At 43.2% G+C, this 24,692-nt stretch overlaps 1 protein-coding gene across 1 annotated transcript in view; it reads right to left on the reverse strand.

Annotated features, from left to right (window-relative positions):
- Positions 1-16,052, reverse strand: part of CENPU (centromere protein U) — a gene marked incomplete at both ends in the record, with an annotated part of 31,274 nt that extends 15,222 nt beyond the window's left edge. The window contains 6 exons of the mRNA XM_080710233.1: positions 5,509-5,742; positions 6,240-6,300; positions 9,011-9,116; positions 10,855-10,972; positions 13,054-13,102; positions 16,033-16,052. Of these exons, the coding sequence (XP_080566359.1) occupies positions 5,509-5,742; positions 6,240-6,300; positions 9,011-9,116; positions 10,855-10,972; positions 13,054-13,102; positions 16,033-16,052 (588 nt within the window). The remainder of the gene's footprint in view (positions 1-5,508; positions 5,743-6,239; positions 6,301-9,010; positions 9,117-10,854; positions 10,973-13,053; positions 13,103-16,032) is intronic.
- Between the last annotated feature and the right edge of the window lie 8,640 nt (positions 16,053-24,692).

Here is a 24,692-nt window from a genome sequence, read left to right on the forward strand (position 1 = left end):
GGCCACAGATAATGGATTTAGAAAACAAAGACTTAAAGCAGTTATCTAATTATGTGTAAGAGAAAAAAAGAAATGATGATCTTAACTCTAAAAGAGACTCATCAGAGAAATAGAAGCTATAAAAAGAACCAAATATAAATTTTAGAAACAAAAAAGCACATAACTTAAAATAAATCACTAGGTTTTATATCAGTGCTTCTAACTGCTATAACAAATTATCACAAACTTGGTTTAAAGCAACAGAAATTTAGGCCGGGCATGGTGGCGCACGCTTGTAATCCCAACGCTTGGGAGGCCGAGACAGGAGGATCGCACAGGTTCAAAGCCAGCCTCGGCTACTCAGTGAGGCTCTCAGCAACTTAGTGAGACCCTGTTTCCAAATAAAGTATAAAAATAGGTCTGGGAGTATAGCCCAGAGGTAGAAAAGCCCCTGGGTTCCACCCCCAGTACCACAAAAAATAAAAATAAAAACAGCAGAAATTCATCCTCTGACAGTTCTAAAGGCTAGAAGTCTGGAATCAGTTTCAATGGGCCAAAATCAAGGGACTGACAGAAGGGCACACCCGCGAAGGGCTCAGAGACAAGATCCTTTCCTCGTCTCTCCCAGCTTCTGGAGGTTGGGGCATTCCTTAGCTTTCTCCGATCCCTGCCTCCAGCTTCACATGATCTTCTCTTCTGTCTGTTCTTACTCTGCCTCTCTTATAAGGACACTTATGATGGCAACTGTGGTCGACCCACAGTGTACAGGGCTATCTGGAATTAGGGCCTATCTTGGGGGGCACCATTCAACCCCCTCCACATGGGCTTAATTAGAGATATAAATGATGAAAAAACAGCCAGTGAACTTAAAGACAGAGCAATAAAACTGTATCTAGCTTACAGATTAGGGAGAAACGAGATTTCCAAAGAGAGAGTCTCAGGGGCCTGAGTAAAAATATCCAAATAATCTAAAATATCTATAAGCGTTCACAAGAAGAGAGAATTGGGTAGAAAAACTGTACTTGAAGAAATAATGACTGAAAATTTCCCAACTTACAGACCCAAAAAGCTCATCAAATTCTGTTTAAAATAAGCCTAATCTATCTAGGCAGAGAACAGTTAAACTGCTGAAAATGAATGATAAAGACATAGTTTCAACAGCACCAGGGAAAAGGAGCACATTAAAGAGGTGTGAGGACAATGAAAAAATGTGCTGCCCTCTCAGGAGAAATGACAAGAGCAACAGAAGAGCTGGAGGGAAAGCTGGCAACTCACAATTCTATATTCAACAAAACAGCCTTTAAAATTAGGGGCGAGGAGAGGCAGGTGATGTGTTTCAGTGCCAGCGCTCATGGACAGCATACACAATGCCCAGCACTTTAAAAAAAAAAAATGTGCCGGGCGTGGTGGCACACACTTGTAATCCCAGCATTCAGGAGGCTGAGACCTGGAGGATCGCGGTTCGCGGACCGCCTCAGCTACTTAGTGAGGCCCTTCGCAACTCAGTGAGACCCGGTTTCAAAATAAAGAATAAAAAATATGGCAGGGGGTGTAGCTCAGAGGTCAAATGTCCCTGGGTTCCATCCCCAGACCCGCAAAAAAAAAAAAAAAAAAAAAAAAAAAAAAAAAAAAGAAAAATGCCCCGTAGGGTTCTGTGAGCCTATAATCCTAGTACTTGAGAGGCTGGGAAAAGAGGTTAGTAAGACTGAGACCAACCTCAGCAACTTAGCAAGACGCTTAGCAACCTAGTAAATCTCTATTTCTATGGGGGTGTAGCTTGGAGACAGAATGCCCCTGTGTTCAATCCACTGTAACTAACCCCCCCCCAACACAAAACACAGTTTCAGATAAACAAAATTTGGAGAATCTATCCTTACCAGCAGACAGGCAAGAAAAAAAAATGCTAGAAGATGAACACTGTAGTCTGAGGGAAAAGATGGGAAAGTCTGATGGAAATACAGATCTAGAGGAAGGCAGTAAGAGAACTGGAAAAGAGAAGTAGGCAAAAATAAAAGAGCACAATTTCCCTTATAATTTCCTTAAAAGCTAACAGTTTTAATAAAAAATAACATTGTAAAGTTAGATTTTTTTTTTTTCAGTACTGGAGGTGGAACCCAGGGGCATTCTACCTCTGAGCTACACCCCCAACCCGATTTTTTATTCTTTTTTTTTTTTTTTTTTGGTGGTACTGGGGTTCCTGGAAACCCTTCTACTTCCGGGCTACACTCCTAGACCTATTTTTTTATACTTTTTTTTTTTTTTTTAATTTGGAAACAGGGTCTCTTAAGCCAGCACAGCTGGCTTCAAACCTGCGCCATCCTCCTGTCTCCGCCTCTGAAGCTCGGGAATTACAAGCATGCGCCACCACGCCCGGCTTTTATTCTTTATTATGAAACCGGGTCTCACTAAGTTGTGAAGGGCCTCACTAAGTAGCTGAGGTGGGCCATGAACCCAGATCCTCCTGTCTCAGTCTCACAAATGCTGGGATTATAAGCGTGCACTACCATGCCTGGTATAAAGTTAGATTTATAATTTATGTAAAACCAAAACATCTGAGAAAAAATAGCACAGAGGATGGGGATGGATAAATGCAATTATAATACTGTTATATAATTGTATTTATGTAGTGAGAAGTAGCTAATTATGAGGTGAGAAGTAGGACTGCATAAAGTTGTAAAACACTGGTTCTAAATAATCATTGTTAATTTAAGGATCTATGTTTCACACCCAAGATCATCCACTAAGAAAAGAGGCATAGCTAAGAAACCATTATAGAAAATAAAAATAAAAAATATTTAATTAGCGGGGCATAGTGACACACACCTGTAATCCCAGTACTTGGGAGGCTGAGACAGGAGGATTGCAGGTTTGAGGGCAGCTTCAGTAACTTAATGAGACTCAGCAACCTAGTGAGATCCTGTTTCAAAATAATAATAAAAAGGGCTGGGGATGTAGCTTGGAGGTAAAATGCTACTGTGTCCAATCCCCAGTACTAAAAAATTAAAAATAAAAGTGATAAAAAATAGCAGAACACTAAAAATTATTGCAAATGGATGATGAGAATATTACATGCAGAATACTCCTGGGTTTAATCCCCAGTACTGCACACACAAATCCAAAATTAGTAACAGAGAGACAAAAAATAGAGAAGTAAATGGAAAACAAAGGGGAAGATGGACAACTTGATTAAATTTAAAACTACGTAAAAATAAATGGGCTTTTAGAGGAGCAACAGAACATCAAAATACAGAAGGAACAGATGGAAAATTAATAGCAAGACAGTAGATTCAAACCTAATCATATCAGTAATTATACCAAAAGGCAGAGATTGTTTCACTGGGTAAGTAAATGCAGTCTACAAGATGTATACTCTAAATTTAAAGGTAAAGACAGGTTGAAAGTAAACAGAATAAAAAAAGACATACCATGCAAAGAAAGAGTAAGAAAGCTCTCATGGCCATATTAACATTAAACAACACGGATTTTATTTTTTTACTTTTTTGTGGTACTGGGAATGGAATCCAGGGGCATTCTACCTCTAAGCTATACCCCCATCCCTATTTTTTATTCTTTATTTTGAAATAGGGTCTCACTGAGTTGCAAAGGGCCTCACTAAGGTTGCGATCCTCTTGTCGCAACCTCCTAAATGTTGAGATTACAAGCATAAGCCACCACCGCCTGGCAGACAACATAGATTGTGTGTGTGTGGGGGGGGGGGTACTGGGGTTCCTGGAAACCATTCTACCTCTGGGCTACACTCCCAGACCTATTTTATACTTTTTATTTGGAAACAGGGTCTCTTAAGACAGCGAGGCTGGCTTCGAACCTGTGCAATCCTCCTGTCTCTGCCTCCCAAGCGCAAGGATTACAAGCGTGCGCCACCACGCCTGGACGACAACATAGAACTTAAAGAAGAATATTTCATAAAGATAATAGAAGCCATTCATCAAAAGACAAAATGACCTTAAATAGTTTGTAACTAAAAACTGCTTTAGAGAGAACAGAATGAGGCTGCAGATGGGCAGGCAGATGTTGGTTAAAAAAGAATGAAGTTTTAGTTAGCAAGAAAAATAAAGTTTCTAAGCAAAATAGTAAGAAAATACAATCATATTTGTACATGCAGAAGAAAACTCTGGAAGCATACATAAGAAATTCATTATGCAGTTACCTCCTGTGTTTATGTTTAGTGGGTGGAAAGGTGGAAATTGGAAGGCTGAGGAGCAGGGACACTTCATTATACTTGAAAATTTTTCAAACACGATGATAAATTATTATTATTATTATTTTTTTTTTTTGCAGTACTGTGGAATGGAACCCAGGGACATTCTACCTCTGAGCTACACCCCAGCCCTATTTTTTATTCTTTATTTTGAAACAGGGTCTCACTGAGTTGCAAAGGGCCTCACTAAGCAGCTGAGGCTGTCCGCGAACCATGATCCTCCTGTCTCAGCCTCCCAAATGCTGGGATTACAAGCGTGCGCCACCATGCCTGGCGAAATAATTTTTTCAAAATATTAAACCAACTAAATTGATAAAATGGCATATGAAGACCCTGACTAAAACAGATGTCAAGAATCTCAGCCAGGCGTGGTGGCACACACTTGTAATCCCAGCATTTGAGAGGCTGAGACAGGAGGATTGCGGTTCATCCACAGCCTCAGCGACTTACTGAGGCCCTGTTTCAAAATAAGTAATAAAAAATAGGGCTAGGGGTGTAGCTTGAAGGTAGAATGCCCCTGGGTTCCATCTTCATTACTGAAAAAAAAATAAAAATAAAAGATCTTAGAACAAATACTACCCAGATATTTTGTAATAGCAATTTTTTTCTAAGAAAATGATCAGTTGTGTGCCACAGATTTAGCATTCATCAAAGCACTTAAAAATCTTTACAACTGTTCATCAGTTAAAAACTGCAATTGTTCATCAATAAGAGATCAACTAACCCATGGCACATTCATGAATAGAATGGTACCCATTCATTAAAATGAAACTGTATAGTATTTCATGGCAAGTAGATGATTGCATTTAGGGTGAGAAAAACCCAAAAGGATTGAAGACTACAGATAAAGAAACCTGGTCATTTGGGGTTACAGAACTGAGGGTAAATCTATCTTCTTATCCATATCTTCTAGGTTTTCTAAAGAAGACATTATTTTAAACAAAAAAATGTAAAATTTATTGTTTTAAAAGAATTGAAGAAAGCTGGGCGTGGTGGTGCACGCTTGTAATCCCTGCACTTGGGAGGTGGAGACAGGAGGATGGTGCAGGTTCGAAGCTAGCTGCGCTGGTTTAAGAGACCCTGTTTCCAAATAAAAATAATATAAAATAGGTCTGGGAGTGTAGCCCGGAGGTAGAAGGGCTTCCAGAAACCCCAGTACCACCAAAAAAATAAATAAATAAAAAATTTTAAAATTAAAAATGATAAAAAAATTAACAAAAAAGAATTGAAGAAAAAATTTTACTTTCCTACCAAATATTTTTCAATAGCCTTTTCCCCCCTTTCCAAACAGAGGACAGGCACTGTCTTACCAGTTGATTTTGTGTTGTCCGAGTCTCTTTTTCAACAGCAGGCTGGGTCCTGAGGGGTTCTACCCTCTTAGGAGTTACTGACTGAGCTGGCTTCTCTGAGAGTCTGGATGCCGCCACAGCTGGGCCAGCCTCCTGTGGCCGTGCAGGGATTTTCTCTGCTGACTTGACTTTTCTCCTTAGGTCACCTTCGCTGCTTTCAGACTCATCACTGAGAGGCTTGTGTTTTCTTCTTCGCTATGAAGAAAACATCACAACTGGTTTAGAAAACACCAATCCTTGGGATTCTTTCTGTAATAAAATACTGCAGAATTCACAGTTCTCATTTTTAAACTTCCAAATGAAACATAATAGACAGATGGTACCATGATTAGTGGATGGACAGGTGACCTAGATTAAAGTTTCATGTAAATACACCCCAGAACTCTTTCTGCCTTTGTAAGTCATGGACTATGCAGACTGTATGAATGTAATGAAAACTGACTAGGTACATAGGGATTTGAGACCTTTTTAAAAAAATACTTCAGGTATAAAAATATTTTACTTTAATATAAAAGTATCTTCTAAAACATATACCTCTTCTAGAAGTATTGCCATAGAAAATTTTTCTATCTGCATCCAATCTAAACAGAAAATGAAAGCTCTTACAGGACATTTTTTCTCTATCTGCAGTCAACCTAAATAAAATATGATGTCTTACATAATAAGACAGAAGAAAGAATACTCTTACATACCTTTCGTGCACTAATTTTTACAGATTCATTTTCACTTGCTTCATTTTCAGAAGTGTTTGAGCTGCACCAAAGAACAAGCCATCATTATTTTGCACACATTCAATTTTATTCACATTTGTCTCATCTAAGTTGCTGGTCCAACAGGAAAACAGGATGGGTTTAATGAGATCTCCTACTTGCCATGGACAGGCCTATCACCTTCTTAGATTTACCCTCTGTCTCCTACATCTTCCCATCCCCAGGCTGTATCAGTTCATCCAAAGCAGAAAATAAGAGTGACTGTTACTGTAGCACTTTATGGTCATATCTGAGAATGCATCTTCCTCCAAGTTACCAATCCACCATGGCATGTGGAACATCATTGGTAATAAAAGCTAATTTGCTCAGCATATCATTAGGTGATATAAAAGAAGTATCTTCTTTAATTCTTTGAAAAGGAAAAATAGTCCTAACTTCTGATGGGAGATAAAAATTCTTTTATCTTTTCATTCAATTCAATACGATCAACATTTAACACCAACCTCAAAATGCAAAGTGTAGTGAATAAAATTACTTTAAAAATGAGAGAGGGCTTCCTTCAAAGGGCTCATTGCCTAGTAGGAAGGCCAAAGATAGTGCACAGTGACAATTTAGCAGCATCTGCTTAAGAGTACGTGTATACATGACTAAAAGATTAGGAAAACCAGCACAGTTATGACCCTTGAGTTGACTTGTGAAAATACTCTTCTAGACAAAGAAGTATGAGGTGAGCATTTAAGATAGAAGGAAATGGAAACATAAAAGCATGGTAATATGAAACAGCCTGGTGTATTCAAGAAACAACAGTGCAGATACTGTATTGTTCAAGAGAAGAAATTCCTAAATTAGAAATCAAGGGATGTAACTAGAAGGGGCTGAGAAACAGCCGTAAAAGCATCTCCCTCCTGCTGGCTGGCAGCCTCCAGCTATAGAACCCCTGGGATGCACTGCAGCCCTGGCTGAGGCTGCACTCTCGGGGCAGTTTCCAGCCAATTACCGAGCGTGGTGACCATGCTGCCCTTTCTTCCTAAAGCAGGCATGCACTGCAATGCCGCATGCAATGAGCAGCACACTGCTGTCTTAGGCCATCTCGGCCCAATCTGATTCTTCCAACTTTAACTTTCACAGATGGTACTAATAAAACTTTTCATTCCTTATTGTTCCTCAGTGTTCCAAACTGGCACAGGAACCTTCTATGCCATGCAGGCAGGCAATGAGGAGCGTGTAAAAGGTGGTAGACATAGGAGTAAGTTGAAATTTGCATTTCAGAAAGATCACCATGGAAGGTGGGTGGATCTGAGGAGAGAGGGTGATTCAGGGGACAAGAAGACCTGGTTTGGAGATGACTAGAGGAGCAGGGAGACAGTGGCAAGTGACTGCAGGGAGACGCAGGGGCATGGAGAGGGAAGAGTGGATCCTCGAGACTGTCTGTCACAGACCAGAACTCACTGATGGGTCAGACAGAAGATGCCAAGAATGATTCCCCGACTGCTGGATTTTATGTGACTGGGTGGGCAGTAGGACAAGAAATACCAAAGGAGTTTGTTGATACTAGATGAAGGAGAGAATGGTGGAGTTTGGTTTGCTTTGTTGAATCTGAGATGCCTGTGAGAATCTGGGGAAATACAAGGAATGTGCAGGACACCCCAGGACTCCGGAGAAAGGCTGGACGACAGAGGCGAACTCAGGATAGAGTGGCAGACAGGTAGCCGAAACCGTGAGAGTAAACTGGAGGTGGGCGGAAAAGAGAAGGTTAAAAGCAGAATCACCTACACACCAGGAGAAGAGAGAAGGAAAAATCCAGGAACAAGACAAGCAGACATCTGGGGAGGGTTTGAAGACCTGGTTGCTGACCTCCATATGTACTAGGAAATGTTGCGGGTCTCTCTCTCCAGTGCCTCCTTTCTGCTCTGACTTCCTTTTGTATTTACATGCAAACCCTGCCTTATTTTCCTGCATGATGTCTAAAATCATTCTATTACTGGGAACAGCACCGAAGGCCACAACAACCTTGAGCAAATGGAAACCTTGGCTCATCATCATAAAAGTAGCATATACCTCTAGTTTATAAATGTAGTTTGACTTAATAAAGATAGCATGTTTTCTAAGATAATCAGGTATTAATTATCATAATTATTTTATGTAATGTCAAAATTTTTTTTTTGGTGGTACTGGGGTTCCTGGAAGCCCTTCTACCTCCGGGCTATACCCCCAGACCTAGTTTTACATTTTTATTTGGAAACAGGGTCTCCTGAGCCAGCGTGCGTGGCTGGCTTCGAACTTGCGCGATCCTCCTGTCTCTGCCTCCCAAGTGCGGGGATTACAAGCGTGCGCCACCACGCCTGGCTTTTTTTTTTTTCTTTTTTTTCTTTTTTTTTCGGGTCTGGGGATGGAACCCAGGGGCATTCTACCTCTGAGCTACAACCCCTGCCCTAATTTTCATTCTTTATTTTTTGAAACCGGGTCTCACTGAGTTGCAGAGGGCTTCACTAAGTAGCTGAGGCTGTCCACGAACTGCGATCCTCCAGATCTCAGCCTCCCGAATGCTGGGATCACAAGCATGCGCCACCACGCCCGGCCTAATGTCGATTATTAAAAAATTAAGTTGTTATGTCTTAGATATCATGAGGAAAATATAACAAATTGTCTCAAAAGATATTTAACAATCTTTAGTTTTATAAGCTTCTATATTAAAAAGTTGCTCTAAAATCCCATTAAGTCTGGATAAACAACTGCTGGAAATTTAACCATACCTTTTCTTTCCTTCTTTTCCTTGAGGAGTTGAAGGGACAGATGATCCACAGTGCTTGGAGAATTCTTCTTCATCAGCATATATAGCAGTGCTGTGTAATGGAGGATCTATAACAACAACAACAAAAAAAAATACAACTTTAAGAGTTTGGCTGTTTGGACAGTATTTAAGTTTATTTTCTTATAGTGGAGCACAAAACAAGCTTTGTTTAAATGGTTAATAAAATAATTTAGAGAGGCTACTTCCCAAGTGTTTGTGATCTTATACTTCAATAATAAAAAATTAAATCATATGAGCAAGAGATAATGTGGATATTTACAAATTATAAATAAGTATTCCTATACTTTATTATTATTATTATTTACAGTTTGGGGAATGGAACCCAGGGACATTCTACCTCTGAACTATATATACCCCCAGCCCTATTTTTTATTCTCCTTTTTACTTTTGAAACAGGGTCTCACTGAGTTGCAAATGGCCTCGACAAGTAGTTGAAGCTGTCTGTGAACCGCAATTTGGTCTCCACCTCCCAAATGCTGGGATTCCAAGCATGCGCCATCACGCCCAGCTCCTATACTTATTTTTTAATGGAGCATTTAAAAGAGATCATATACACATACATATACATGTGTGTACATATGTATGTACAAATATATATACATATACAAACATGCAGGCAATCTAACCTTTTCTTCTCTTATCCCTATCCCATACTTGGGAGATCACTGCATTGATTATAAATCCTACAAGTTGGCCTGCTCCATGAACGTTACTCATCCAGTGCCAAGCACCCAGTGGGCACTCAGTATGTGTGAATGCCCTTGGGGAAAAGATTCCAGTCCTCCTTATTTCCCTTCCTCTCTACTCTAGATTGCTACAGCCTTCCTAAAAAGCAAAGGGATTTGTTTACTCTATACTGTGAATAATAAGGAAAAAAAGGGAGAAACTGACCAATCCCTAATCTCCATATATAACCAGTTATACAAGCTGGATTATTACAACTTAACAAATAATAAAAAGAAAAATAATCCATTTTTAAAATGGACAAGCTGAGCATGGTGGCATATACTTCTGTAATCTCAATACTTGGGAGGCTGAGACAGGAGGATGTCAAGTTAAAGGTCAGCCTCAGCAGCTTGGCGAAACCCTCCAAAACTTAGTGAAACCCTGTTTCAAAATAAAATAGGACTGGGGGTGTAGCTCAGAGACAGAATGCCCCTGTCCCAATACCATAAAAAAAAATAAAATATAATGATATATAAATTTTCAAAATTCTCTTCTTAATACTTATTCCAGTTAAAATCTGTGATCACTGCTACGAGTGAGGACCCCTGAGACTGTATCATTTTTTTTTTTGGCCTCTGGACTGGCCACTGACATACAGTGGCAGAGGCAGTCTATTTGGATATCTTGTGGTCATCCCTATCTACCTTACAGTAAAGAACACAACAGGTTAGATTCTACCTGGCTCTCCTGAAGCATCAATACCTCTTGAGTTTATGATAAAGGGAAATTCCCTATATCATTCCCACTAAAGTAAAGCCCCTTACCAGATGGCTCTGCCAAGTGGTAGTATGATGTGACAAATACATTTTGTATTCCCTTGTTATGAAGTACTACAGTAAGTAAACTAATATGAATGAAATGTTAACGAATGCTACTAGAAGAGTCTTTGATAATGTTCTTAGCTTCAATATATGTAGAAGACAAAAATAATACAAATTACAGAGTATTCGCCAGAATGTTATATGCAGAACACTGGTTTTTAGATTTAAAGATATCCCTATGTTTTTATTATAGTTAGTGCTTTGAAATCATTTTAGGATAAAGATTTAAAATACTTACCAAAGATTTCATAAGGTTCATCATCTTTCTCATTTTCACCCAGGCTGCCAATATTTGAGATTGCAGAACTATTGCTAAAGTCAAATACATCAGTAGGCTTCTGCTTTTGATCAGCTTTCTATAAATGAATAAAATTAAAGTCACTCAATTGTCACTATCAAACAGAGAACATTACAAAGCTGATTTAATTAGAAAGGATACTTTTGCTACGACTGCTGTCAAAAGAAGCAATCCTTCACACTTCGGGGGACAAAGACTCCTCTGACAACCTAAGAAAGGGGTTGGCAAATTTTTCCTACTAAGGAGCAGAGAGTAAATATTTTAGGTTTTGCTGGCCAGGAGGTTCCTGCTGTAACTGAATGCAGTCATTGCGGCACGAAAGCAGAGAGTGAGAATACAAAAATGAACGAGTACAGCTGCACTCCAATAAAACCTCACTGATGGACACTGTAATGAGCATTTCTACCATTTTCCAGGCCAGGACATATTTTTACTTTATGTCAACCATTTAAAAATGTAACAAGAGAGCTGGGCATCGTGGCACACACTTGTAATCCCAGCACTTGGAAGGCTGAGACAGAAGGATTGCAGGTTCTCAGCCAGCCTCAGGTCCTTGGTGAGGCCCTCGGAAACTTAGTGAGACCTTGTTTCAGAATAAATAATTTTAAAAATAGGGCTGAGGGTGTAGCTTAGAGGTGGAATGCCCCAGGGTTCAATCCCCACTGCCACACACACAAAAAAAGTAACAATAGGGGCTGGGAATACAACTCAGTGGTAAAGTGCTTGCCTAGCATATGCAAGGCCCTGGTTTAGATTCCCAGGACTGCAAAGGAAAAAAAAAAAAAAAAAAAAGTGAAAAACAGTTTTGGTTTACTGAATTATAAAAAAACAAGTGGCAGGCAGGCTAGATTTGGCCCATAAACTATAGTTTGCATAAATCCTTGATCCAAGGAATGCCATAGGCTCTGTTCCCAGAAATATACACTAGAACCAAAAGTTCATAGGTAGTTTCAAGGGTACACAGGGTAAAAACTCCTGCCTACAAGAGAGACCAGGGTTTACAGTTCAATGTACTGAGAACATTTGGTGCCCTAAATCTTTATGAGAGACCCAAACATATTAAAATGAGAAAAACTTCCATTGGAACATGTGGGAGGACAGTATTAACAGATAAGAATATTTTGGAAGACATAAAGGAGATGAATAAAACTGGCAAACAAAATAAAAATATTACCATTTATAGACCCTCAGTGAAAGACTCATTCATGGAGCACTTGGTGGTGTAATGCCACAAAGGCGTTAACATTTGAAGGCATAAGGGCCTCCGCCACTCTTCAGGCAGCCTGCTGCCAGAGCAAAGGAGAAGGCCAGTCCCAGCACTCTGGACTTTCAACTAAGGAAGGCTTGGAACAAAGCCAAAGGGCTTAGAGAAATTCCCCAAGGCACACTGGACTTCAGCTATGAAGAATCATAGGACAGGAGAGCTGACAGATGCCCATCTGGAGAACAATTGAGCTAAGGTGGGGGTGGGAGCAGAGAGCTGAGCAGAATCCCAGAGGCAGCCCCAGAGCTTCATGGCTAATAAAAGAGCTCTCCTCTGAAGGCTGGGGGTAGGGCCACAGGGCAGAGAGAGACCACCTAAGACAGAGAGATGAGTAGGAACTCTCAACTGCCCACAACCTGAAAAGCCAGTGCTCTTATACAGTGTTAATATGGATGCCATAGGTAAGCAGATAAGCCACTGGAAAATAATTTGGAATTAGCTATCATGAGTGTTATAGAAATGCACCTATCTTAATTTATATTTATTCTAAGACTCTCTCCTGAAGAAAAATAAAATCCCAATGGGGACTAAATGGAATATCATGAGATTGTAAACAATTGTTGAAAATTATAACAGTTGTTGAAAATTTGCTATATATAAAAAATGGCAAAATACAGAAAGTCACACGACTTTTACATGATGTCAATTAGCTGAAGGCAAATAAAATCAACCTTGGCTCAGAAAAAAAGAAGGTTCTAATATGTTAACAAAGATTGCTTTCTCCATTATATGGGGAAAAGTGGGAGGAAAGGAATATATTTTTTCACTACAGTAACACATCGAGGTGACCAAGAGAAGTCCTCAAAACTGAAGTTCTCACAAAATGTTTTGTCAACAATGAGAAAATTACATTAAAATGTAAAAAGATAACTTACATCTTTCATGGAATGTGTTCTTAATGCAGTGTTCTTTGAAGATCTTGCACTATTAAACAGGAAACACACACATGAAAAGTAGAATTAGGAAATATTTAAGTAATTTGGGGAAACACCTTAACTTGTGACCCTTTACAAGCATTTTCTTTCTAAATTATATTCATTAGTTGCACTGATAGTATGCAGCTAGTGGAATCCTTTTAGAAAGCAGAACCTGTATCCCATAAATATAATTGTATACGTCAAATCATATTACCAATGTATAAATATTATATATATATATCTCGTGGACATGGAGAATTTCTAATCGTATTAACCTGGTCCCTGAGGTCCTAATCAATCAGCAGTGAGTGACTATCTTTACAGAACTGAACAAAGGAGAGATACACTAACATTTATTAGGCACATGACACCTTTTCCATCCTGTGCCTGGCTCTTGGACATACATTTTCTTTTAACCTTAACAGTCCAAGAGTGTAGAAGCAAATCCCATGTGTAGATGTATATAGTTGCTCAGTGCAACACAAAGCCAGGATATAAAGAAGCCTGAATTAAAATAAACAACACTAAAGCCAGGTGTGGTGGCGCACGCTTGTAATCCCAGCATTCGGGAGGCTGAGACTGGAGGATCGTGGTTCGCGGACAGCCTCAGCTACTTAGTGAGGCCCTCTGCAACTCAGTGAGACCTGGTTTCAAAATAAAGAATAAAAAATAGCATAGGGGGTGTAGCCCGGAGGTCAAATGCCACTGGGTTCCATCCCCAGACCCGCAAAAAAAAAAAAAAAAATTAAAAAAAAAAAAAAAAAGCTGTGTGTAGAAGCACACAACCGTAATTCTGAGACTTGGGAGGCTGAGACAAGAGGATGCCAGGTTTGTAGCCAGCCTCAGCAACTTAGAGAGGTCCTCCACAACTAAGTTAGACTCTGTTTCAAAATAAAAAAATAAAATAGGGCTAGGGGTGAAGTTCAGAGATAGAATGCCTCTGGATTCCTGCCCCAGTATTCCTTCCCCCCAAAAAATCTGTAATTTTATTTTATTTTTTGGTGGTACTGGGGTTCCTGGAAGCCCTTCTACCTTCGGGCTACACTCCCAGACCTATATTTTTACATTTTTATTTGGAAACAGGGTCTCCTAAGCCAGCACACGCGGCTGGCTTCGAACCTGCGCGATCCTCCTGTCTCTGCCTCCCAAGTGCAGGGATTACAAGCGTGCGCCACCACGCCTGGCCAAAAAAAAAAATCTGTAATTTTAGAGCCTGTCTTCTTTCCGCCCCTTCACACTCCTTCCATTGGGCATTAGGATAAAAAAAGATAAAAGCTCCATATATTCAAGAAACCTATTGTGACTAGAATAAAACCGGGATACAAGAGCAGCATAAAAATATGTAATATTATATGTTATTAATAGTAATACTGTAGTGGCAGTGACTATGTACTGAGGCATATCAAACATTAGATAGAGGTATCAGGGAGACTCTGGTATAATATAGTACATGGGTTCTGACTTATGCTTAATGTTAAGCTTAACTTAATGTTAAGCAGATTGCACCAGTATTTTTCACATACTAATTTGTGAATAACAAAATCAGTTTAGTGTGTCTGAACTAATATTTCTTTGACTTTTTATTTAAAATTTACAGAAGAGTTGCAAAAATAGTACAAGACCTTCACTATACTAGTTACCTAGGTCTACCAATTGTTTGATTCCATTTCAATTGCTCTCTCTGTGTCTCTCTCTATGGTAAGCTGAAGACACTGTTGTAGCCTTACCTCTAAGTACTTTAGTATATCTTTCCTAAGAAACGGAGCATATCTTGCATAGTAATAGTACAATTTTTAAAATAAAAATGTATAGCATTATTATTATCTATAGCCCATATCCAAATTTTGTGATTATTCTATATCTTTTAAGATTTTGATCTCAGCATTTAAAAAAAGGAAATACAGAAGAATTTAAATATAGAACTGAACCATGTATACTAATTTCATAAACATTTGTTTTTGCTATTGGGGAGCTCTATCTGGTATAAAATATTTCTGTGAATCACAGTAAAAGAAAAACCTGGACAACTGTTTAGAACAGGGATAAACTTCAACAGACATGAGATTCATCTGTAAGGCTGTTAACACAAACTGCTAGAAGCCACCACACCTTACCTCTAGTGTCTAAATCAATAAGTTTGGGGTGAGGTTTAAATCTGTGCATTTCAAAACCCAAGAAAGTAGAACGAGTATTTGTTTTATGGCAATTTTATAGATTATGATTCTGGCATTCAGAAAAGTTAAATGACCAATGATCATATGGCCAAGTAATATAAATGAGACTAGAAACGAGACTGCCTGAGTTTCTTAATATAAACACTTTCAGCTGCCTGTGCTCCAAAAACCTGTCAAGGATGGTCCCTGCTTTATGCTGGATTCCAGTTGGTGCCTCCAAAAAATGGAAACTTCTGTGACTCTATAACCATTAAGAAAAATTTTGTTGTCTGTGCACCAGTGTGTTTTAGGGGGAAAGGAGGAACACTTTCAAGAGTCTTACACTTCCCCACTAAAAAAAAAAAAAAAAAAAAAAAAAAAAAGTGGGGAAATAAGACAAAACGACTGATCTGTTAGAGTTAACTACCTTTCAGGTGATGTGTCAGGCTGCCATGTTCTTTTCTAGTCCTCTTCTTCACTGGTCACAGGGTTCTAGTCTGGGTCTCCCCTCTCACCACTGCAATGCCCTCACCCCTCCCTCTCCCAGGACCAGGAGGAACCAAGAACTCCTGGGTATGGATTTTGTGACCCTTCTCTAGCAATCCAAGACCTTGCTAGCCAAGTCCAGACTGGGCCTTGGATGCACTCCAGACAATGCCTGCGGGGCACTCACCGACAAATCCGTGTCCTTTCAGAGTGCAGTTTGCCACCTATTTTCAAATGTGTGGTCCTTTTAGATACAAATAAAAATTGTTTGGCCTATCCTGGGATGCTCTTTAAGCACAGAACACAGCAGCTGGGCATGGTGGCATACTCCAGTAATCCCAGTACTTGGGAGGTCGAGGCAAGAGTCTGGCCCATTCAAGGACAGTTCTCAGCAACTTAAGGAGACTAACTAAAAATAAATTTTAAAAAATTGTGGACATAGTTCGGAGGTATAATGCCCCTGGGTTGGTTCAACCCCCAGTACCAAAAAAAAAAAAAAAAAAAAAGGAAAAAAAAGATGGTGATGGCAAGCGGCCAAATTCTGGAAAATAGGAGTACTGATGACCACCCAGGGGAATCTCTCTAGGATGTACTGTCTGGCAAACAGAAGGCACTGAACAAGCATTTGCTGAATATTTTGTTTCAAACTGCTTGAGACCCACCTACACAAAGCAGTAATAACACTAGCTAACGTTCTCTCCTACCCACAGTAATTCCTGTGACCCACGACAGACAATCCTAAAACTCTGGGATGTTTTCTACCCGGGTTTTTGGGGTATGGAACCCAAGGCCCTGAGCGACGTTGTTTACTCGGACAAGTTTCAAAATGACAGCACGAACAGTTCAGAGGCGCACAGACCGCGGCGGGACGCGAAGAAGATAAAGTCGGTCTGGGCCCGCGTTCGGAGCGTCTGGGCACTCACCGCGCTCGCCCGGACCGCAGCCATCGCTGCGCCATCCCGCTCTCCGCTCCCACTCGCCGGACAAAACTCCCGCCTAACCCCGCGCTGCTCAGAGCCAATCAGGGCCGAGCACGCGCGCGCCCCGCCCCCGAGGCGGAACCCCCCCCCCAGGGATCCGCCCACCAGAGCGTGCGGGAAAACCCGGCCTGACTATCACCACAACGGAGCTGGAGTCCGTGCCTTTCAACAGGTTGCTAACCGGACTTGCGCTCCCACCGTTACTCCACTCCAGGTGTTGGATGGTCAAAACTTTACGGGGGAAAGGGGTGGGGGAAAGGGAAGAACTGGTGCGCTGGAGAGGGTGGGCAGTGAATGTCTTTAAGGGATAACAACTGCTAGGTAGTTCAGCCTTTTTCTTGGGGAAACAGGATTTAAGCTTACCACTGCTGTGTGCATGTATGCCCCTATGCCTCTGAACTCCTTTAAGATGTATGATTACAATGCACCAGTGCACCAATTAAAAAAAAAAAAAAAAAAAGACAGGATTTGGCTTTTAGTTCCCTGCTGCCCTTAGTTGAATTTGGCATGATGTTTTACTTCTGTATCTTTATTTGTATATAGGAAAGATATCTTCTGGATTGTCTTTTTTCTGCTTTAAAATGTATTGTAATGCGAAAGAACGAAGTGAGTTACTTTGCACCACCTGTAAATATTAACTCAAAATGGATCAAAGACCTAAATAGAAAACTCGTAGGAGAAAACTAAGAAAAAGCTTCCTGACATTGATTTAGCAGTGGTTTCTTGACTATGAGACCGGAAGCTTAGTTTGGCAGATTTTCTTCTGTTCTGTAGGCTCTTCAGGCTCTCGATTATTTTCTTTGCCATGCCAGCAAAAAAAAGATTTTTGATTTCATGCCATCCCATTTACTGATTCTCATTTTTAATTTTCTGGTCTTAGGAGTCTGATTGAGGAATCTCTGCTAGTACCTTATTGATAAGTAAAATAAAAAATTAAATGCGAGTAAAATAAAAATAAGTGAGTACGGCGGAGTGTGAAAAACACGAGAGAGGTCCGGTACACGTGGCATGTAAAGTTTTAATTGCACGGCTCTCCCGGGGATCAGGGCGAGGCACCGTGGGCCCGCGCGCCTGTCCGAAGCTTGAGGACGCGGGCTCTCCTTTTAAAGGCATGCATCTCGCGAGATGGGGGTTTACTCGCGGGAATGCCCAATTCTCGCGGGGGTTTCAGCCCCTCCCTTGCCCTGCAGAGGTCATGTGACACAAAGTCACATGAGTGCAGGACCCAACTTAACATTCCGGCCTTTTGATGGTAGGGATAATGGATGACGATTGGACCCTCTAGCTTCTTCCTGCTGTCAAGGGGCGTCGTCAGGGGCCCCAGGCCGGGAGGAGTCGGGAGTTCAGTCCCCCAGAAGGGGGTGCAGGTGGGTGCATAGCTGCAGTGCGAATTGGAGGTTACCCTGGACAGCTTAGTGATGTGCGCTTGAGGAGGCTTGAACAGGCAAGGGCTATTAAAGAAAAAAACAAATCATGAGATTGAGCAGGCGACCAAAAAGGAGACTGGCTTACTCAGTACCTGGAGAGCTACCCTGAGCTGGCAAAGAGGATGGAGGTTGAGGGATCCAGGAGCCGTCAGTCTTCAGCCAGGCTGAGTAGAGCCAGCGGCAGGGCCTGGTCTGGAAAGGTGCTCCCCCTGTGTTGAGGCACCTGGGGCTCAACCTTTTCCTAGGGCACTGTTCCAGTGGCCCTCCTGGCCACACGCCGAGCCGTCTGATTGGTGGGCGTGGCTTTGCCCCACTTGAGGCAGGCTCCTGGAGGTAGTTGTTGTTGCAGTCCTCCACACCTAGGTGGCGCTCCAGAGGGCTGAGCCGCCACCGCCAGCTGAAGGGCAGCTACCAGGGATCTGCTTTTTGGCAAAGTCGGAGTGTACGCTCCATTTCCGCCTGTTTCTCTCTGGAATTAAAACTTAGATGCTATGTTAAGGTTCTGTCAGCTGTGACGGACCTATACTCACAAAGAGCGCGTCCCGGGGCTGGTGTCCGGCAAGAATGGCAACGCAGACTCCCCACGGGCAGAGGGTGTCGCCCCAGCCCCGGCGTTTCCCACAGCACCTAGGGCGCGCCCACGCGGGCCGCCCAGCAAAATTGCAGTCTGGCGCGGGCCAAGATGGCGACTGTGACATCACCAGGCAGTGACTACGCGCCATCACAAAATGGCAGCTGGCGGGAAAATAAATGGAAGCTGATGGGGGAGAGCATTTGGAAGGATACCAGACCGCTTATAAAAGTTCCTAACTATTCCTGGGCCACCGCAACCTATTTCCCAACTCGTATCAAGGCAGACAGGCTCTCAGGGCATCTGCTAGTATAAAGGTTCGACTCCCCATAATTGGTTCGCGGGTGGAAACGAAGAACAGGAAATGGGCGTCCCCGATTTCCCTGCTCAATCGTTCGGAAACAGAGGTTAAGAGATAGGGAAGAACGTCTTCATTCCTTCTCAAAACCGGAGGATGACCTGGTCATCCGCAGCGTGGTCCCAGTGGACCATGGGACAATGGGTCACCAAGCGCTTGGATTTTAAGGTCCCAGTGGACCGGAAGACCCAAGTCCAGAACCCGCTAACCAAGGGAAGGAGGCAGTTTACCGGAGTGAAGTGTTGCCAGCCAGCGCTGGCTGCGACAGAAGCGCTGAGAAGCTGCTGGGGGCGTGGTGGAGCTGGGGCGCATGGATGCCGGTGGCTGGTGTGGACGGCACTGGCGGCTGGCGGGATCAGTGGGGGCGCGCAGGCGGCGTGGCTTGCCGGGCCCGCGGCGTGGAGACAAAATGGCTTCCAGGCACGCGCCAGACGCTGAGGCTGGGCCCCGAGGAGCACCGCCAGTGAGCCTGGCTCGGGGCGGGTGGGGCAAACCGGCCAGAGGTCCCGGCGGTGACCGGAGAACCAAGCTGGAACGGTGCTTTAGGAGGTCCAAGCGGCAGGCAGAGGTCCTGGCCCGCGCAGGCAGTTGGCAGGCAGAGCAAGTGCCAAGCTGCCTGGCTCGGGCCGGAAAGATGGCCGCCGACTCCTAGGATTGGTTAGGAGTGGAAAGTGGGAGGGATTAAAGATGGCGAGGCCTCCAGTGAGGCCATGAGGTGGGAGGGGTTAAAGATGGCGAGGCCTCCAGTGAGGCCATGAGGTGGGAGGGGTTAAGGATGGCGAGGCCTCCAGTGAGGCCATGAGGTGGGAGGGGTTAAAGATGGCGAGGCCTCCAGTGAGGCCATGAGGTGGGAGGGGTTAAGGATGGCGAGGCCTCCAGTGAGGCCATGAGGTGGGAGGGGTTAAAGATGGCGAGGCCTCCAGTGAGGCCATGAGGTGGGAGGGGTTAAGGATGGCGAGGCCTCCAGTGAGGCCATGAGGTGGGAGGGGTTAAGGATGGCGAGGCCTCCAGTGAGGCCATGAGGTGGGAGGGGTTAAAGATGGCGAGGCCTCCAGTGAGGCCATGAGGTGGGAGGGGTTAAGGATGGCGAGGCCTCCAGTGAGGCCATGAGGTGGGAGGGGTTAAAGATGGTGGGGCCAAGATGGCGGCCCCCCAGTGATTCCACGTGTGCAAGATGGCGGGCCAAAGCTGGCGACCCCCCCCCAGTAATCCCATGTGGCTGCTTACCGGAATGGCCAGGCCCAGGCAGCAGGGGTGGGCAGGCACAGGGTGAAGGGCGCCAGGGCGCGAGTCCGAGTGGAGGAACCAGATGGAGCGCGGGCTGGACTTGGCGGGCTGGGGGCTGTTTAGCAGAGTGGCGGCCGCCTAGATGGAGGAGGCAGGCGGCCCCGGCAGGCGGGTCTAAGCAACGCCAGGCGTGGAGAAGACATAGGTGCACGGCGTGGCGCAGTCCGCGGGCGGCGCGGTCCCATTCCAGCGGTGGGTGGCGTGGGCAGGCGGGAACGGCGGTTTTAGGAGGTCCAAGCGGCAGGCAGAGGTCCTGGCCCGTGCAGGAGGTCAGCAAGTAGAACAGGTGCCAGCATCACCCAAGGAGCCTGGCTCCGGGCGGGTGGAACTAGCAGCCTGGCGGCCGGTGGAGCCTGCACGCCCCGGCGGTGGTGGCCGCGGAAGATGGCCGCCGGCGCTCCGGAAGAGAGCACATGGGCGGGAAAAGATGGCCACCGGCTCTCAGCAGAGCTTGGGGCCGAAAAGATGGCCGTGAGCTCTCAGCAGAGCTCGTGGCTGGAAAGATGGCCGCGAGCTCTCAGCAGAGCTCGTGGCTGGAAAGATGGCCGCGAGCTCTCAGCAGAGCCCGGGGCGGGAAGAAGGCCGCCAGCTCTCCCGGAGAGCGCGGGGCCAGAAAGACGGCCTTGAGCTCTCAGCAGAGCGCGGGGCTGAAAAGATGGCCGTGAGCTCTCAGCAGAGCTCGGGGCTGGAAAGATGGCTTACGGTCCGGGCAGGCACGGGGCAGCAGCAGCGGCAGTGGTGGGAGCAACGCCTGCAAGCGGAGCGCTGGTGTGGGACCTCACAGTCAGCTGCTGGCGGGTCGGAGAGTCCGGGGCTCAAAAAGAGAGTAAAAATAAAACGAGAAAACAGAAAAAAAAAAAAAAGGAAAAAAATGGGGAGGGACCCAAGAGTTCTCCCGGTTCGGCACCAAATGATAAGTAAAATAAAAAATTAAATGCGAGTAAAATAAAAAATAATGTGCATACGGCGGAGTGTGAAAAACACGAGAGAGGTCCGGTACACGTGGCATGTAAAGTTTTAATTGCACGGCTCTCCCGGGGATCAGGGCGAGGCACCGTGGGCCCGCGCGCCTGTCCGAAGCTTGAGGACGCGGGCTCTCCTTTTAAAGGCATGCATCTCGCGAGATGGGGGTTTACTCGCGGGAATGCCCAATTCTCGCGGGGGGTTTCAGCCCCTCCCTTGCCCTGCAGAGGTCATGTGACACAAAGTCACATGAGTGCAGGACCCAACTTAACACTTATGTGGGAGAGTTGGTCTTATGTTTTCTTAAGTTTGGAGTGGTGAAAAAGTTCTGGAAGTATGAGGCAGATGGTTAGATATTTAATGCCACGCAACCATATACTTTAAAAAATTAAAATGCTTGCTGGGCGTGGTGGCTCACGCTTATAATCCCTGCGCTTGGGAGGCTGAGACAGGAGGATTGCACAGGTTTGAAGCCAGCCTCAGCTACTTAGTGAGGCTTTCAACAATTTAGTGAGACCCTGTTTCATATATATATATATATATATATATATATATATATATATATTCTTTTTTTTTAAAGGTCTGGGAGTATAGCCCGGAGGTAGAAAGCCTCTGGGTTCCACCCCCAGTACCACCAAAAAAAAAAAAAAAAAAAAAAATTAAAATGCTCACCAGGTGTAGTGGTGCAGCTTGTAATCCCCACCCCTGGGAGGCTGAGACAGGAGGGTCACACAGGTTCAAAGCCAGCCTCAGCTACTTAGTGAGGCTCTCAGCAACTTAGTGAGACCCTGTTTCCATATAAAATATAAAATAGGTCTGGGAGTATAGCCCGGAGGTAGAAAGCCTCTGGGTTCCACCCCCAGTACCACCAAAAAAAAAAAAAAAAAAAAAGTTAAAATGCTTAATTTTATGCTATGTATATTTTACCACAATAAAATAATCGTATGTTTCATGCATACAAAGAATATAACATAATGTAAAGATAAAAAAGAATGCTCATATAATCGCCACTGAATTAATTAATAATGATAAAATCATTATACATAATTCTTAGGCAATGTGGCTGTCTTCCAAGAATAACTACTCTTGTGATTTTATGTTTATTATTCTTATTCTTTCTTTCTTTCTTTCTTTCTTTCTTTCTTTCTTTCTTTCTTTCTTTCTTTCTTTCTTTCTTTCTTTCTTTCTTTTGTACTGGGGATGGAACCCAGAGGCATTCTACCTCTGAGCTACACTCCCAGCCCTATTTTTTATTCTTTAATTTGAAACAAGGTCTCACTGAGTTGCAAAGGGCCTCACTAAGTAGCTGAGGCTGTCCTTGAACTGTGATCTTCCTGTCTCAGCCTCCTAAATGCTGAGATTACAAGCTTGTGCCACCACGCCAGGTTTATTCTTTATTTTGAAACAGGGTCTCACTGAGTTATCAAAAGCCTCACTATGTAGCAAAGGCTGTCTGTGAACTGTGATCTTTCTTTCTCAGCCTCTCAAATTCTGGGATTACAAGCATTCGCCGCCACACCCGGCTTTCTTATGCTTTTTCTACCTTGTGACATCAATAAATAATGTATAATTATTGTGTATTTCTAAACTTTATGTAAATAATATTTGGTAGATATCTGCAAGTGCCCTTACTTACTCAAAGCTTTGATCCTTAGAAGTATCCACATCTATAGGTAGAGTTCATTCACTTTTATTACCACTGAAATGCACTAGTAAATCACATTTTTTTAAATTGTCTTGTGCATGAACACATCAGTTTTCAGTCTTTTGCTTTTACCAACAATGCAGAGCTAAACATTCTTGCATGTGTCTTCCAGGGCATATGTCTTAGAGTTAGTCTAAGAATAGTAGTGATTGTATTGTTGTATAAGATTTAGGTATTTTCAACTTTCATGATGATGGCAATATACACACAGTTTTGTAGATTGTACAATGTATACCCCCACCAGCAGTATATGAGTCTCCTTGGTTCCACATATTGGATGCTTAGAATTTTTAAGAATTTTACATTTTTAGCATATCTAATGAGTTGAAATGGTATCTTACTGTGTTCCTGACTTGTAATTCCTTGAGTAAATGATATTTTATTTATTTATAGGTCATTCTGTTTCCTCTTCAGTGAAATGTAGCTTCACTCTAGCCAAAAATAATTTGAGCAACTTCCATAGAAGAGTCAGTCACCTCTGACATATCAAAGGACGTTCCCCTCTGCTGGATAAAAACGGGCTCTGGGATCCACTGAAAGTTACCCTTCTTAGGTAGTTTCATTTTCTGGGAAAATTGGTTTAATCAAATTTTTGTCCTTGCAGGTATAAAGAAAGAGAACTCAACTGTTATTTATTTGTCCCTCCCTCCCTCCCTCCCCTTCCCCGGGCTATTTTGTATTTTTATTTTGGAACCAGAGAAGGGTTTCCAGGAACCCCAGTACCACCAAAAGAGAGAGAGAGAGAGAGAGAGAGAGAGAGAGAGAGAGAGAGAGAGAGAGAGAGAGAGAAAGAGAAAGAAAGTGAGTCAGTCTGTGTGTCTGTGTTACTGGGTATTAAACTCTGGGGTGGCCGGGCGTGGTGGTGCACGCTTGTAATCCCAGCGCTTGGGAGGCTGAGACAGGAGGATCGCATGGGTTCGAAGCCAACCTCAGCTACTTAGTGAGGCTTTCAGCAACTTAGTGAGACTCTGTTCCCAAATAAAATATAAAAAAGGTCTGGGAGTATAGCCCGGAGGTAGAAATCCTCTGGGTTCCACCCCCAGTACCACCAAAAACAACAACAGAAAACAAAACAAAACAACAACAAAAAAAAACCTCTGGGGTGTTCTACCTCTGAGCTACAATCTCAGCCCTATTTTTATTTATTTATTTATTTTTTAAATTTTGAAGCAGGGCTGGGTTAGAACTTTGGATCCTCTTAGCCTCCCAAGTACTGGCATTACAGGGGTCCACCAAGCCTGGCTTTCCTTTTTAAACATATACTTTTATTGGTACATTGTGGTCTCACATCATAATGAGGTTCACAGTGATAGGGACATACATGCCTACAGCACTTGTGAGCTCCTCCCCTCTCCCTTGCCTTCCCCATTCATAAATTCCCACCACCACTGTCACCCTCCCCTAGACTCCCTCCATCACTCCACTGGGGTTTCTCTTCCTTTATCTAAAGTCTTTACTTGTATCCTGATTACTCCCCAGCTTCCACGTACGAGAGAAAACATCTGACCCTTCACTTTCTGTGACTGGCTCCTCTTTTTAAACATAATGTGCTCCAGGTCCTTCTATTTACCTGCAAATGACATAATTTTGTTCTGCTTTATTGCTGAGTAGAATTCCATTGTGCATATATCCCATAATTTTGTAATGCATTCATCTGTTGCTTGACA

This window comes from Muscardinus avellanarius (genome assembly GCF_963383645.1).
Source record: "Muscardinus avellanarius genome assembly, chromosome: 14".
NCBI classification, from domain to species: Eukaryota; Metazoa; Chordata; class Mammalia; order Rodentia; family Gliridae; genus Muscardinus; species Muscardinus avellanarius.